Raw genomic sequence first — 16,500 nt, forward strand, 5'->3', positions numbered from 1 at the left:
TAATCTGACTGCAAATATCACTTGCCCTCTTCGAAACTGGGTCACTTTTCAAGTGTATCGTGACACTGATCACCGCCTTCCTGCCTAGCAGCAACAATGACCAGTTCCCCAAAGGGAAATGTTGGGTTATTCCGCCAGTAACTGAGCTGCGTGGTCACATGCAGCCCATGGGTTCAGAAGCCTCACATCAGCGGGGACCACGTGGGCATGTCCAGGTCCAAACCACTGGTGCTGGTGATGAAGTGAAGTTGCTCAGTCGTGTCCGACTCTTTATGACCCCATGGACTGTAGCCTACAAGGCTCCTCTGTCCATGCAAGACTACAGGAGTGGGTTGCCATTTCCTTCTCCAAGGAATGATGGTGATGAGCAGCATTTAACCCTGGAGCCAGAAAGCAGGCCGTATGCAAGGACAAGGGGTTGGGGAGGAATGGACTAAGGGATGCATTAGCCGATGCAAAGTATTATATATAGAGGATGGAGCAACAGCAAGGTCCTCCTGTACACAGGGAACTATAGTCAATATCCTGTAATAAACCTAATCGAAAAGAATATGAAACAGAATGTATATCCATGTATAACTGCTGAATCACTTTGCTGTACAGCAGAAACTAACACAATATTGTAAATCAACTCTACTTCAATAAAATAAATAAAAAAAAAAAAAAGAAATTGATCCTGCAAGCCCCATTCAGTTCAGTTGCTCAGTTGTGTCTGACTCTTTGTGATCCCATGGACCGCAGCATGCCAGGCCTCCCTGTCCATCACCAACTCCTGGAGTTTAGTCAACTTATGTCCATGGAGTCGGTGACACCATCCAGCCATCTCATCCTCTGTCATCCCCTTCTCCTCCTGCCCTCAATCTTTCCCAGCATCAGGGTCTTTTCAAATGAGTCAGCTGTTCACATTAGGTGGCCAAAGTATTGGAGTTTCAGCTTCAATATCAGTCCTTCCAATGAACACTCAAGACTGATCTCCTTTAGGATGGACTGGTTGGATGTCTTTGCAGTCCAAGGGACTCTCAAGAGTCTTCTCCAGCACCACAGTTCAAAAGCATCAATTCCTCAGTGCTCAGCTTTCTTTACAGTCCAACTCTTATATCCATACATGACTACTGGAAAAACCATAACCTTGACTAGACGGACCTTTGTTGGCAAAGTAATGTCTCTGCTTTTTAATATGCTAGGTTGGTCATAACTTTTCTTCCAAGGAGTCTTTTAATTTCATGGCTGCAGTCACCATCTGCAGTGATTTTGGAGCCCTCCAAAAATAAAGACAGCCACTGTTTCCATTGTTTCCCCACCTATTTGCCATGAAGTGATGGAACCAGATGCCGTGATCTTAGTTTTCTGCCCCATGACAGGTAGTAATTCATTGCTGGGGAAAGAGGGCGGGCAACTTGACACTAGCAAACTAACCCAGTATTGCCAGACCTGATATCTCTGCAGGAAGCTAGAAACCTAGACCTTCTGTGGGAAATCTGAGTTTTAAATGACGGCCACTAATTGTGTCAATAAAATGCCGCAGGCTGTGTTTCACAGGGCCTGGGAGCCTCCAACTTGCCACGTCTAAAGGCAGCCAACAGGCCTTCGGGGGACGAGCCTGCTTGATCTCCGAGAAGGAAGGCGGTCAGGGTGAACACCGTGGAGGCTCCTGTAGCACGATGGGCTCCTGACTCCCACGGGGATGTCAGCTAAGATTCAGATGCAGGGTGTGATGACCTTGGCACTTACTCCTCCTCTTACAAAGGAAGAAGGGGCTGTACCCAATGCCAGCTGTTCTCCAGAAGGTTCTCACCTGTGCCTTTCAGATGCCGAGCTCTCCTGGCATCTGATTGAACCAGAGGCATTTAAGAATTAGATGTGATCGCATGGCACTTCCAAACCTGATTGTTCCAGAAGACAAGACTCTGGGGAATCTCTTATACTGTTTTCTTTTGATCACACCACATGGCATGTGGGACCTTGGTTCCCTGAACTGGGATCAAACCTGTGCCCCCTGCAGTGGAAACGCAGAGTCTTAACCACTAGACCATCAGGGAAGTCCGCCTCTGATACCTCTTTTTGCCTTACACATTATTGAGGATTTAATTGTCTTAACATAATTTCGCCCCCTTCACCCAAAGATGCATGCATTGCATGCTTAGCTGCTAAATCATGTCCAACTCTTTGCAACTCCATGGACTGTAGCCCGCCAAGCTCCTCTGTCCATGGAATTTCCCAGGCAAGAATGCTGGAGTGGGGACTTCCCAGGTGGCGCAGTGGATAAGAAAATGCCTGCCAATGCAGAGGACACGGGTTCGATCCCTGGTCCAGGAAGATTCCACATGCTGCGGAGCAACTAAGCCCATGTGCCCAACTACTGAAATCTGCGTACTTTAGGGCCTGCAACAAAGAGTAGCCCCCACTCCGCAACTAGAGAACGCCCTCGCGCACCAATGAAGACCCTGCCCAGCCATAAATAGATAAAATTATTTAAAAAAAAAAGAATGCTGGAGTGGGTTGCCGTTTCCTCCTCCAGGGGATCTTCCCAACCCAGGGATCAAAGCCGAGTCTCCTGCTTGGAGGCAGATTCTTTACCGCTGAGCCACCTGGGAAGCCCTTCACCCAAAGATAAATGAATCCTTTTCCAATGTCCTTTGAGGGCAGAGACCATTTTTATATCCCCAAGAGCACCTGGCTTTAAGATTCTCAGCAAATATTTGTTGTGTTGAACCTTGTAATCCAGTCCCTTTGGGCTTACTGGGAACATCTGTCTTTTTTGTAGAACAATACAGACTTAAAAGGTGTACAGAGGCCCAAGTGTTCACTAATCCAAGGTGAAACCTGGAAGTTATGCCTTCAAATAAATCCCCTGCCCACCCACTATTTTTCTTTTTCTGACTGTGGTTTCCTGAAATAAAATGCAGAAAAAATTCCACTTGTTGGAAGGTTCTGCTTTAATTGAGTCCTGGTTAACTGACTGTTTCCTTAACTTGAATGGACGGTATCATTATTGTTGTTGCTGCTGTTATTTTAAGTATCCAAACCAAGCCCAAAGCAAGCAGAAAAGGACTCCTATTGTACTTTCAAATAATGCTTAATCCTGTTTTACGTGGGCTGTTCTCTGGACAGCTCTCCAAACCCTCACCCCCTCTCCCTGCAGTCTGCCTAGGCTGGGCCCCAGCTCACCCGTCTCCCTCCGCTAACACAAATGTGAGCTCCGAGATCAGCTTTCAAATTCTGAGTTTGGAAGGCTATGGTTTGAGCCTACCCACCCTTCCCTGATATGGGGTCCCCTGTGCCCTCAGCCTTCTCTCTGGCCACCTCTACAGCCTCGGAGCACATATGAGCCAACAGTCATCTCCACCTCTCAACGCCACCAGCTTCCAACTCCCTCATCCCAGGCACCCACTTGGTGCCTGCGCCTTGAGAGGCAAACAGTACAGAGATGCCCGACTGCCAGGGTCCAACCTCTGAGTAGCTCCACAGCTGTCCCTAAGGTACAGAACTTCTCATTGCCTCAGTCTCTGCTTCTGTAAAATGGGAGGGCCCATGGAAGCCCCTGCCGAGATTATTTGCTTAAAAAGATTAAGTGAAGGTGGCAGGTATACAGTGCCTGAAACACACACCATGCTCAGTCGTTGTGAACAGCTGACAATCTCACACGTGCTCAAAACTGTTACCCATCCAAGGAGCCAAACTGTAAAATTCCCCCTCTGACCACACTTTCTCTCTCTCATTCCCCAGGGGCTGACTTTTCATCTCTGCAGGGATCCCCCAAGACTCCTGATCTCCCCCATAACGCCCCAGCCCCTCCGCTTTCACCAAGGAAACTTCCTCATCCTCAACTGTGCGTGCTCAGTTGGTTCGACTCTTTGTGTGACCCCATGGACTATAGTCCATCAGGCTTCTCTGTCCATGGGATTTTCCAGCAAGAATATTGGAGTGGGTTGTCATGCCCTCTTCCAGGGGATCTTCCCAAACCAGGGATCAAATGTGCATCTCCTGCATTGGCAGGTGGGTTCTTTACTGCTTTTACAGAAGTATTTTCTGATCAGTATCCATCCTGCCCCCTCCAACCCAGGACAGAAGCCTGTTATCTCAAGAGGAGGAAGAAGAGAGAATGATAGGCGGTGAAAAGGGAAATGAGATTACCTAAGTCAAGGTCAGTAGGGTCTAGCTGGGCTTTTGTTTAAATTCAAAGCCACTTTCACAGTTCTGGGCCCAGCACACATCTTGTCTCCCCCTGTGGAGGGAAAGCCAGTAGGTTTGCATGATATGTGCTTGAAAGTTACCTGAGGAGGCCTTAAAATGCTCACAAGGCTACCCTGGTCCCATGACATGTGGGTTTAGATTTGGAATGGGGCCTGGACATGATGCTTTCAGTTTCTGGTGCTGGAGAAGACTCTTGAGAGTCCCTTGGACTGCAAGGAAATCCAACCAATCAGTCTTAAAGGAAATCAACCCTAAATATTCATTGGAAGGACTGATGCTGAAGCTGATGCTCCAATACTTTGGCCACCTGATACGAAGAACCAACTCATTGGAAAAGACCCTGATGCTGGGAAAAATTGAAGGCAGAAGGAGAAGAGGGTGACAGAGGATGAGATAGTTGGATGGCATCACTGATTCAATGAACTTGAACTTAGGCAAATTCCAGGAGATGGTGAGGGACATGGAAGCTTGGCGTGCTGCAGTCCACGGGGTCACAAAGAGTCAGACACAAGTTGGTGACTGAACAACAACAAATGGCCATGAACTTTACAAAGGAAAATCACTGCTCTGTCCTGGTTTTGGGGCTTCCCTGGTGGCTCAGTGGTAAAGAATGCACCTGCCAATGCAGGGGACGCTGGAGACGTGGGTTCAATCCCTGGGTTGGGAAGATTCCCTGGAGTAGGAAATGGCAACCCATTCCAATGTTCTTGCCTAGAGAATTCCATGGCAGAGGAGCCTGGTGGGCTACAGTCCATGGTGTCCCAAAGAGTCGGACATGACTTAGCGACTGAGAACATCCTGGATTCACAAACTACCGTCCAAACTCCACTTCCTGTTTCCGTAAATAAAGTTTTATTTGAATGCAGCCATGCTCACTCATTCTCTGGCAGAGCTGAAAATATCTAACCAGAACTCATGCCAATCCCTGCTCTAGACAGGCAGGAAGAATTTGATGATGAAATTAGGGAGAAGGAAATGGCATCCCACTCCAGTACTCCTGCCTGGAAAATCCCATGGACAGAGGAGCCTGGTGGGCTACAGTCCATGGGATCGACAAAGAGTCAGACACAACTGAGCGACTTCACTTTCACTTTTCACTTTCATGCATTGGAGAAGGAAATGACAACCCACTCCAGTGTTCTTGCCTGGAGAATCCCAGGGACGGGGGAGCCTGGTGGGCTGCCGTCTATGGGGTCGCAGAGAGTCGGATACGACTGAAGTGACTTAGCAGCAGCAGCAGCATCAAGACAAACCAAAATGAATCAAACTGCCAGTAATGACCTCTCCCCACTACTTCACCGCCTACTTCCAAAGCTATAGGGCAGGAGCTGCCCGACTGGCAGAAACAATGGATTGTGCCTGAAGTCAGAGCAGTGAAGGCAAGAGCAGTGACTGACACACAAGAGGGCTTGTGATGCTGGAGATGTCCCACATCTTGATCCCTCACGTGCATCTGTATAAAAATTCATCCACCTGTACATTTAGGATGAATGAGATTTACCGTATGTGTGCTGCTGCAGATGCTTAGTCCCTCAGTCGTGTCCGACTCTGCGGCCCCATGGACCATAGCCTACCAGGCTCCTCTAACTGAGCGAGAATGCTGCAGAGGGTTGCCGTGCCCTCCTCCAGGGGGTCTACCCAACCCAGGGATCAAACCTGTGTCTCTTACATCTCCTGCACTGGCAGGCAGGTTTTTTCGCCACCTGGGAAGCCCTTTAGTCATAACTGCCCCCAGCTGGAAGCACCAAGATATCCTTTAATAAGTGAATGGACACATCATAGTACATCCACACAAAGGAATATTTTATTTTTCGGCACAAAAAAGAAATGAGCTCTCAAGCCATGAAAAGACATGCAGGGACCTTAATGCACACTACACAGTGAAAGAAGCCAGGCTGAAAAGATGACATACTGTATGGATCTAACTCTATGACATTTTGGAAAAGCCTCAGCTACAGAGACAGGAAAAAGATCAATGGTTGGCAGCGTGTAGAGACGAGGAGGATGAATAGTTGGAGCCCAGGGGATGTTCAGAGCAGTGAAACTGGTCTGTATGACCACTGGTCTGTATCCACCACTGTCATGGTGGATACATGCCATTATACGTTTGTCAAAGCCTATAGAAGGCATCACCGACTCAATGAACATGAGTTTGAGCAAACTCTGGGAGGCTGTGAAGGACAAGGAAGCCTGGCGTGCTGCAGTGCACGGGATCGCAAAGAGTCAGACACACTGAGCAGCTAAACAGCAACAAGGGAAGGTACCACGTCAAGGATGAGCCCTGATGGAAACTATGGACTTTAGCAAACAACGCACTGGTTCATCACAGCAAATGTGTGACGGTACTGCAAGATGATAACCATGGGGGAACTTCGGGGTGGGGAGGGGCTTAGGGGAACTCTCTGTACTTTTTGCTCAGTTTTTCGGTAAACCTAAAACCACTCTTAAGAATGGTCACAGGTTGGGGGTGGTGCTCTGTCTAGCCAGAGTAAAGTCAGGGGTGGGGTTGGAGAGGACCATGTACCCCAGGCACACACATCCCCTTCCCAGCAAACTTCCTTTTTTTAAAAGATTTTTTTTTTTAATATGGGCCATTTTTAAAGTCTTTATTGAATTTGTTACAATACTGCATGTTTCATGCTTTGGTTTTTTGCCTGAGAGGCGTGTGGGATCTCAGCTTCCCAACCAGGAATCAAACCCATACACTCTGCAATGGAAGGTGAAGTCTAAACCACTGGACTGCCAGGGAGGTCCCCTTACAAACTTAAAGCACATTCAAATCGGGGGCAAAAGTTTGATTTAAGTCTCCATTCCGCAGTGATTTAATAGTTTCTTTAAAAGTTGCCCTTTATTGGTTAAAATACTTTGAAAAGTAATTCTTTATCAAACATCCTATTTTAAATACTTCAGTTCAGTTCAGTCGCTCAGTCGTGTCCAACTCTTTCCGACCCCATGAATCGCAGCACGCCAGGCCTCCCTGTCCATCACCAACTCCCGGAGTTCACTCAGATTCACGTCCATCGAGTCGGTGATGCCATCCAGCCATCTCATCCTCTGTCGTCCCCTTCTCCTCCTGCCCCCAGTCCCTCCCAGCATCAGGGTCTTTTCCAATGAGTCAACTCTTCGCATGAGGGGGCCAAAGTACTGGAGTTTCAGCTTTAGCATCATTCCTTCCAAAGAAATCCCAGGGCTGATCTCCTTCAGAATGGACTGGTTGGATCTCCTTGCAGTCCAAAGGACTCTCAAGAGTCTTCTCCAACACCACAGTTCAAAAGCATCAATTCTATCATCTTTCAAATACTCTGAAAAGCCTTCTGCTTTTCACTGTGGCAAAGGTCTTTAGAAAGACAGTATCTTTTGTCCTTCCTTTACTTTGCTACAAAAATAGCATCTGAGATGATGTCTAGAATTTGCTCCAAAATAATCTCGGTGTGGGGAGTGGGCGGAGGTAAAGACGAAATAGTCTGGCCATGTGTTGATCATGACTGAAGCTGAGCAATGGGAACACCAGGGGCATTGTTCTCTGTACTTTTATGTAAATCTGAATTAAAAAATAGAAAAATAAAGAAATCATCAGAGGTAGACTCGACTTTGCATCGAGCCAAGGCACGTTTCAGAAGAAAAAGAATAAAAGGTCTATAGGTTGCTATTCTGGGGGCCATCTGTGGTCAAAAAAAAAAAAAAAATCAGACCTAAAAATCCCCAGTTGAGTAACTGGCTGCTACAGCTGGATGCATAAGGAAAATTCCAGAAAATAGGTCCGTCCTTCTGGGCTTACCAGTTCCTCTGCAAAACAGAAAGGCAACCCCTCTCTGTAGAGTAAAAATGCCCACCCACCTCCAAACTGGACAGTCAGTACAGTGAAAGACAGAAAGCCTTGATCCACGCTCACGCTCCATCCTTGCTGTGTACATGGTTCTGGACAGGGCACTAAACCGCTCAGAGCCTCGGTTTACTCATCTGTGAAATGGGAGAATAGCATTTACCCTCAGATGGCCAAGGCTTCTAGGAGGAAAAACACCTACGGTGCCAGACCAGAGGGGGGCATGTTGTTAATATCACTCTACATATTGTTTGATTCATTCATGGTCAAAATTTTTGAGAATGGGAGAAAGTGAGAAAAAGCCTTGGCTGGTGATGATCTTTTTGGATGCTTTCCATTGGATGCTCTTTCCTCATTGTTGAAAAGAAGCAGGATGCTACTCTGTATTTCTTCAGCCCTGACACCCACACAGAGTCAGGTGGCTCTCAGGCTAACAGCAGTATGTCACCAGGAAGATGTGGCAGGGAAGGGGACCCCAGAGAGTGACGACTAAGACCATATCCACCTGTTCCCTTCCCCTCGTGCCCTGGAGCGTGTTAGCAAGGCAGGATCAGTGGCCTACCCCAGGCCTCCTGAGCCCAAATCTTCATTTTAACGAGATCTGCACGCTCGTTGCCATCCAGGAGTCCTCCTTTGTTCTATTTTCAAGGTAAACTCAGTCATGAGGACAAAGAGGGAGGAAGGAACCCACACTTAAAAAAGCCTTGCTAACCCAGCAGGTGAGCTGCGGGGGCTAGACGGACTTTTCTAGAATGCTCCAGATGCAACGTTAGCGCCATCACCCTTCAGACTCCAACTTCTTGTTTCAGATGACAGCACATCCTCATCCTCGCCCAACATCTGGGCCAGGAAGGCATGCCTGGGGCTGCTGGGATGTCTCAACAGATGCTGGTTGCTAAGCGCTCAGAGCTTTGATTCAAAGGTCAGCATGACAGAGGTCTGAGTATGGAAGTGAATAAAAGAACAGACTTCCCTCTGGCCGCCACAGTTTACCCCTCTAGTTTCTGTTCTTTATTTCTTTTTAAAGAGACATCCCATCTTTATCAGCTGGGTATAGTGGTTGAGTTGCTAAGTCGTGTCCCACTCTTTGTGACCGCATGGACTGTAGCCGACCAGGCTCCTCTGTCCATGGGATTCTCCAGGCAAGAAGACTGGAGTGGGTTGCCATGCCCTACTCCAATCAGCTGGGTATGCGGAGCTGCAAAATGCTGGGCAAAGGGAACCCCCAGAGATGGGTCAGCAGGCCCCTGGCCGCTCAGCCCTGGCTGGGCCCTCTGCGGGGACCCAAGCTTCTCCTCGAGGGCTCCAGGGCTGATTCCTCCCCACGGACCCTAGCTACTGCCCACTCCCCGCCGCTGCTGCTGTGCAAACCATGGACCAGATTCCTTAAAGACCCAGCATTTTCAAATGAAAGGGGAACACAGAAGAGCCAAAAACAGGCCTTCAAACAAAACCTTGCACACGAAGTTTCACAGAGGCAACGTTCACAGTCACCACGAGGCGGAAGCGGCCCAAAAGTCCATCAATGGACTCTCCATGCAATGGGGTGTCACTCAGCCATGAAAGGGAATGAAGCGTGGAAACCTGCTCCAGTGTGGGCGAACCTCGACAACCTTAGGCTCGGTGAAAGAGGCCAGGCACAAACACACAGATACTGTAAGATTTCACTTATGTAAGCTACCCGGAAGAGGCAAATTCATAGAGACAGAAAGCAGAATATAGGGTCCCGGTGGCTGGAGGGAGGAGGAAATGGGAGGTGATTGCTTCACGTTCACAGGATCTCCACGTGGGGAGTTGAAGGGGTTCTAGAGGCGGACGGTTGTCCGTGACACAACAGTGTGATCGGACTTACTGCCACCGACTTGAGATGCTTAAAATGGTAGATTTTTTTTGTCATGCATATTTAACAACTGAGAAAAAAAAAAAAAACATGAAAAAATTATTGGAGTACTATCAACACATGCAACCACACGGAGGAACCATGGAAACATACTAAGTGAAAGAAGTCAGACATGACAGGTCCCACAGTGTAGGATTCCATTCTTGTGAAAAGTCCAGAACAGGCCAACTCACAGAGACGGAAAGCAGGTAAGCGATTATCAGAGGACAGAGAGTGACTGCTTCATGGCTATGGGGTTGCCTTTTGGGGTGATGAAATTATTCCGGAATGAGACAGTTAGGATGGCTGCGTAGTATTGTCAACACCCTAAATGCCACCGAATCATTATTATTTTTTTTAATATTTATTTGGCTGTGCCAAGTCTTAGTTGTAGATTGTGGGATCTAGTTCCCTGACCAGGGATGGAACTTGGGCCTCCTACACTGGGAGCTCCGACTCAGCCACCAGACCACCAGGGAAGCCCCGAATCATTCACTCCCAAATGGTTAAAACGGTCAATTTGATGTTATGTGTTATTTTACAAGTTAAAAGGGAGAAGAAATTGGGGTGGGGAGGGAGAGAGAGAGGCTGCCTTCATCAGCTCTCCTTTGGAGGGCAGGCGAGGTGAGTAGAAAGGGTCATGGGTACAAGTTCAGAGACAAATTCACAGATTCAAATCTCAGCTCCTCCCCTGAGGACCTGTGTGACCTTGAGCAAGTGACTTAACCTCTCCGTGTGTCCCAGTTTCCTCATCTGTAAAACGGGATAAGAGTCAGGACTACTGAATTGCACAACACCAGGAGACGTCGTTCAATCACTATTAGTGTGAATCGTGTTCTCTGGAGTAAGAAGTACCAACTGCACGGAGCTGCCAGGAAGATTACGTGAGAATCACAGGCAAAGAAGGACTCAATATACTGCCTGGTTCAATAATGAGTTCAATACCCGCTCTTATCAGAAATAACTGTGCATTTGCCCTGGTGGCTAATCATTCCTGTTATACTATTGTATGACGCAGCGCTTTTCCACATACGCACCACCTGGCTCTCTCGCTTTTTTTTTTTCCTTTTTAAGGATTGTGGGATCTTAGTTCCCCGACCAGGGACTGAGCCCGGGCCCTCAGCAGTGAAAGCATAGCGTCTTGGTCACTGGATCGCCACCACCTGGCTCGCTTGTTAAATGCAGACTCTGATTCAGGAGGTCTGGGTGGGGCCCAGGAGTCTGCGTTTTAATGAGCACCCAGGTGATGCTGATGCTGCTCTTCCATGGACCACGGTCAGAGTAGCAGGGAATATAGGAAAGTGCTGTTTTTGCTTCCCAGGGCTGCTAAAACAAAACACAGCAAACTGGGTAACACCAAGATCATGTTGTCTTAAAACCCATCATTTCATTGTGCTCAAAAAAAAAAACAAAGCAAAACACCAAAATCTCTGTGTCTGCAGGCTTGGTTCCTTCTGGACACTCTAGGGAAAAACCCATCCCAGGCCCCCTCTCCTATCTTCTGACGTCAGCCAGCACCCTTGGGATTCCTCGGCTTGTATCTCCATCACTTCAGCCTCTGCCTGCATTGTTGCGTGGCCTGCTTCATGTGTCGGTCTTCACACAGCTGCCTTCTTTCAAGGACACTAATCATACGGGACTAGGGCCCCAGCCTACTCCAGGATGCCCTCATCTTAGCTAATCACATCTGCAAAGACCCTATTGCCAAGTGAGGTCACATTTTGAGGCCCTGGAGGTAAGGACGCCCACATATATCTCTTGGGAAGGATATAAATCAACCCACAACACCTACCTGGGGATAAATGAGCCCAGAGAACATAAGCAAGGCTGGAAAGGGACAGAGAGCCTCTGCAGTTGAGGGGTCAGAAGCTCAGGGAGTCTTGAAGCAAATTGCCCCTGGCCTGGAGCAAAGAAGCAGTTGGAGCAAAGCAGCAGCAAAGAAGCTGCAAATCTACACATGCTCAGCTCTTCAGCTGCAGGCCTTGGAGGAACCATCTGCCCAAGGAAGGGTGGAAGGGTCATCTCTTCTGATTTGCACAAAGGTGCCCTACAGGCTAGCAGCTGCTCTGAGGGGCAGAATCCGCCCAGAGTTTCATCTGTCAGTTTCCACCTGTCAGCTGTCTCGCAGAGACCCACGGAGCAACTGAAAGGGGACACATGCTTGGTGACAAGTGACTCCCCAGAATACATCCACTGAGAGATGCTATTAATATCAGCCCTGCCTGATGCACTCCCTGCTCACAGAGCCGGAGAGCTGGCGCAGGAGACAAACCCAGACTGTGGCTTCTAAACTCCCTTCTCCAAAGGAGCCAGAGCTCCCTGGAGAAGTGATGCCTCCAGGCACAGATGGAGAAATGAATAAGAAATGAATACGGGATTGGAACATCCCAGATCACAAGGAAGCTGTCAAAGACTGTAAGAGCCAGGTCAAAACATTCAGAGGCCAATGGGTAGACACTCCCATTGGCCAAAGATGGGAGAACCTGAAAAGCAATAAGAAGGTCTGAATCTGTGAGTCATGTGATACTTATGCAAAACCCTCAGTGGTCACTTATGGGGGATGCTGGGGAGCGAAACTCATCGCTTAGAAAATGGAAAAATGAAGGGCAAGCATGGAGCATTTATTATGCCTTTTCTCTGTACAGTATATCCTGCAATTTATTGGAAGAGGGGGAGTTTCTCTTTCTAGATTACTTCAGCTCACAGATGGAGATGGAATGATAGTGTGCTTAGAATGTCACCACGCTGCAGCCCCCAACGCATTCATTCATGAGCAGCTGCTGAGAACAACCAGGCATTAGAAGCCCCTGACGGAAGAACTCGTAGCTCAGCTGGTAAAGAATCCACCTGCAATGCAGGAGACCCCAGTCCAATTCCTGAGTCGGGAAGATCCCCTGGAGAAGGGATAGGCTACCCACTCCAGTATTCTTGGTCTTCCCTTGTGGCTTAGCTGGTAAAGAATCCGCCTGCAATGTGGGAGACGTGGGTTCCATCCCTGGGTTGGGAAGATCCCCTGGAGGAGGGCATGGCTCCCCACTCCAGAATTCTAGCCTAGAGAATCTTCATGGACAGAGGATCCTGGTGGGCTACACTCCATGAGGTTGCAAAGAGTTGGTCACAACTGAGCAACTCTTCATCATTATCCCTGGTCCAAGAGAGTATGTCAGAGGCTTGGAGTCAGTTGGCTGACCGTTCCTTTGCACTTTGTAAAGTATTTTACTATCCTGAGGAGAGAGACATCTGTATTGCAATGCTAGGAAAAATGTGAGGATCCATTAACACAATCTGTGGCTGTTTCTGAGTCATTCTGAAAGCCTCCTTACTCCCGTAATGAGTGAGGAGTGAGTCATCGGCCATGGAACACCCAAGGCTGAGCCCCTGTGTGAAGAGAATTTCCTTCGGGCTGGAGTAGGGCCAGCCCCAGGCCATTCCCTTTGGATTCCAACCCGAAGTTACTGAGCCAGTCTTGATTAAGATGTCATCAGCATCACTTGCCAGAATATATGGCTGAGCCTTGCATCACCACCTGCTATTGTTGTTTAGTCGCTCAGTCCAACTCTGTTACAGCCCCATGGACTGTAGCCCACCAGTCTCCTCTGTCCCTGGGATTTCCCAGGCAAGAACACTGGAGTGGGTGGCCATTTCCGTCTCCAGGGGATCTTCTCAACCCAGGGATTGAACCCACATCTCCCACATTGCAGGTGGATTCTTTACCGCTAAGCCACCAGAGAAGCCCATTATCAATACCTACCCATACTCTAATGAAGGTGAACACACATGCACGCACACACACACACCACTCCCTACTTAATCCAGAAATAGACAACGTAGAAAAATATGCCAAGTCGCTCAGAGCAGAATCACATTGCAGAAGCCTGTCACACCCATCTCAACACCTACTGATTCAGCATCTTTGGGAATGGAGGCCCTGAAGTTTTGGTCCTTCGTTTGCTGAGTTCTCTGGGGATGCTGATAAGAGCTGAGATCCCTTGGGAATGCAGGCCCAGTGACAGGCGTCACTGTCCAATCTCAGAAGTCCCAGCAGGTGGCAGAATTGGGACAAAGGTCAATTTAAGCCAAGTTCCCCATGTGTGTCCCTGGAGTCCAGCCAGTCCGGGCCGCCAGCATCTTTCACCCTGGCCCCTTCACCAGCCTCCTAACATCTCTCTGCTACCCTTCTTGCCCTACAGGCCACTTGATAGTCACCAGGAGCATTCTTAAGGGTCAGTCAGATCATGCCTCTCCCCTGCTCAAATCCCTCCAAAGACTGCCCATCAAAGCAGAGCAATTCCAATTTCCCATCAGAATTTTCAAAGCCCCTGCAGCTCTTCCATAACAAATCTCCAACTGCCTCCTCCTCCCACTTCCCCACTTGCTACACCCTGGCCTGGTTCCAACCATCCCTAGACTATACTCCCACCACGGGGCCTTTGCACTTGCTGTTCCCTCTGCCAGAAGTCTCTTCCTGTGCATCTTCCCATGCCTGGTTCCTCCTCCACATTTTGGTCTCAATCCAAATGCACCTTCTCAGGCCTTCTCTGAGCCCTCTAGAATCTAAATGGGCCACCTGGACCTGGACCCCTTTCTCATGGCACATACCCCCTCTGATGTTACTTTGTTTAAATATTTGCTGATACGTTCACTGTCTCTTCCCAATTAAAACGTCAGGTCCACAAGGACAGGGACCATGCCCATCTAGTTTTCTCTGCGGTCCTTCGAACAGTGCTAGGCACACGAAGGTTCTTGAAAGGTGTTCTTGACTTAACGAATAAATGAGTGAGTGAAAGAATAAATCAGTGATTCTCAAATGGGAGGTGATTTGGGGTCCCTTGCCAGCACCATCTGGAAATGTTTTTGGTTGCTGCAACTAGGGGACTGCTTCTGGAATCTAGTGGATAGAGGCCAGAGATGCTGCTAAACATCTAGCGTGCACAGGACAGTCCCTGCCACAAACAATGTCCAGCCCCAAATGTCAATAGTGTCAACCCTGGAATAAATAAATGACGAGTTAAACACTCCTGGTCCACATGGTCAAGCTTGGAACATCAAGGAACCAACGTCCAACCACCACCTCCTTCCTGTCCCCGATGCCTTCCTCAACTGTGTGAGTTATGGTTCAGGAGAAATGTCCCTTGGGTGACTATATTGTTGGCGTTGCTTATGTAATCAATTTCATGTTAACAAGAAACATAAAGAAGGGGAACTAAAGAAGATGGAGACGTAAGGGGTTAATTTCAAAACATGTAATTCTGTGTCCTAATCAAAGAGAACTGAAATTTGTCTAGTTCCTTGATTCTGTGGGTTATTTTCCTTGGTAATCGTGAACCTTCCTTAAAATTAAACAATCGGCCTTTTGTGAGACCTGCTTATGTGTCATTATTTCTGTATTTTTTTAAATAGATTTTAGAGTGGGGACAGGGGCAGAGTGATTTGTTGCACATACAGGGGTCTGGGTGAGGGGTCCTCACTAATTGAAGCAATCAGATTTTCTAACAACAAAGAAAAAACAAAATTATTCTTCTCATCTGTGTGTTGTAGCACAATGTGTGTGGAACAGTCAGAGATGTACCTGTTTTGATTTCTGGGAATAGTGGACAGCCACTGAGGCATATCTGTACCATCACCTGCCCCCTTCCTTCCTTGTCCCGCCACACCATCAGCTTCTCAGGGGTCAATGTCAAATACAGAGGTCTCAAGCATGCTCTGCGTCCCCTTAAATACAAATTTAATTTCTCTAAATCCAAACCCCAGAGAGAGCAAGAGAATAAACAGCGTTCTCAACCAGGGGCAATTCTGCCCCAAGGCCACATCACTTGGCAGAGTCTGGAGTCATCTTTGGTTGTCACAACTGCGGGAGGGGCGGGGGGGAGGGCAGCATTACCGGCATCAAGTGGGTATAGTCCAGGGAGGCTGCTAAAATCCTGCAACACACAGGATAGCCCCTACAAAGAACCAGCCAGTCCCAAGTATCCACTCCAGTGTTCTTGCAGGGAAAATCCGATGAACAGAGAAGCCTGCAGGCTACAGTCCACAGGGTCGCAAGACACAGTTGAGTGACTACTGAGCACACACATGTATCAGTGCCGAGGGCTGAGAAAGCCTGCTCTGCAAACGAGGGGCAATTCCACACTCTCATCTACACAAGGAAAATACGAAGGACTCCCTGGAGGAAGCAGATGATGGAAGGCCTGAGAATGCTGATCCCAGGGCAGTGCCTGTCCCCAGGGATCCCCACCTGCACGAACATCTGCTCCCCGAAGCACAACCTAACCTAAGATGCCACTCCAGAGACAGATCTAATGGTTCAAATCCCCACCTTGCAACTGCACAGCTGTGTGACCTCGGCTCGGGCCAGTCCCTCAACTCTTTCCTTCAATTTCTTTCATCTTGAAATTAATTTTTTATTTATTTTATTTTTTTAAATATGAACCATATTTAAAGTCTTTTATTGAATTTGTTACAATATTGCTTCTGTTGCATGTTTTGGTTCTTTGGCCAGGAGGTATGTGGGATCTTAGTTCCCCAACCAGGGATCGAACCTGCACCCCCTGCACTGGGAGGTGAAATCTTAACCACTGGACCACCAGGGAAATCCCGTAATTAA

The 16,500-nt window shown here is 48.2% G+C and overlaps 1 protein-coding gene across 2 annotated transcripts in view; it reads right to left on the reverse strand.

The window, feature by feature from the left end:
• TVP23A (trans-golgi network vesicle protein 23 homolog A) overlaps positions 1-16,500 on the reverse strand; it is a 32,968-nt gene that overhangs the window by 5,337 nt on the left and 11,131 nt on the right. The window contains exon 1 of one of the 2 annotated variants that reach the window (XM_055561692.1): positions 11,689-11,933. The exons of the other annotated variant lie outside the window; for it this stretch is intronic. Within the exon in view, the coding sequence (XP_055417667.1) occupies positions 11,689-11,918 (230 nt within the window). The 5' untranslated portion in view covers positions 11,919-11,933. Of the gene's footprint in view, positions 1-11,688; positions 11,934-16,500 lie in introns of those variants that run through there. 2 annotated transcript variants of the gene reach the window in all.

This window comes from Bubalus kerabau, chromosome 23 (assembly GCF_029407905.1).
Source record: "Bubalus kerabau isolate K-KA32 ecotype Philippines breed swamp buffalo chromosome 23, PCC_UOA_SB_1v2, whole genome shotgun sequence".
NCBI classification, from domain to species: Eukaryota; Metazoa; Chordata; class Mammalia; order Artiodactyla; family Bovidae; genus Bubalus; species Bubalus kerabau.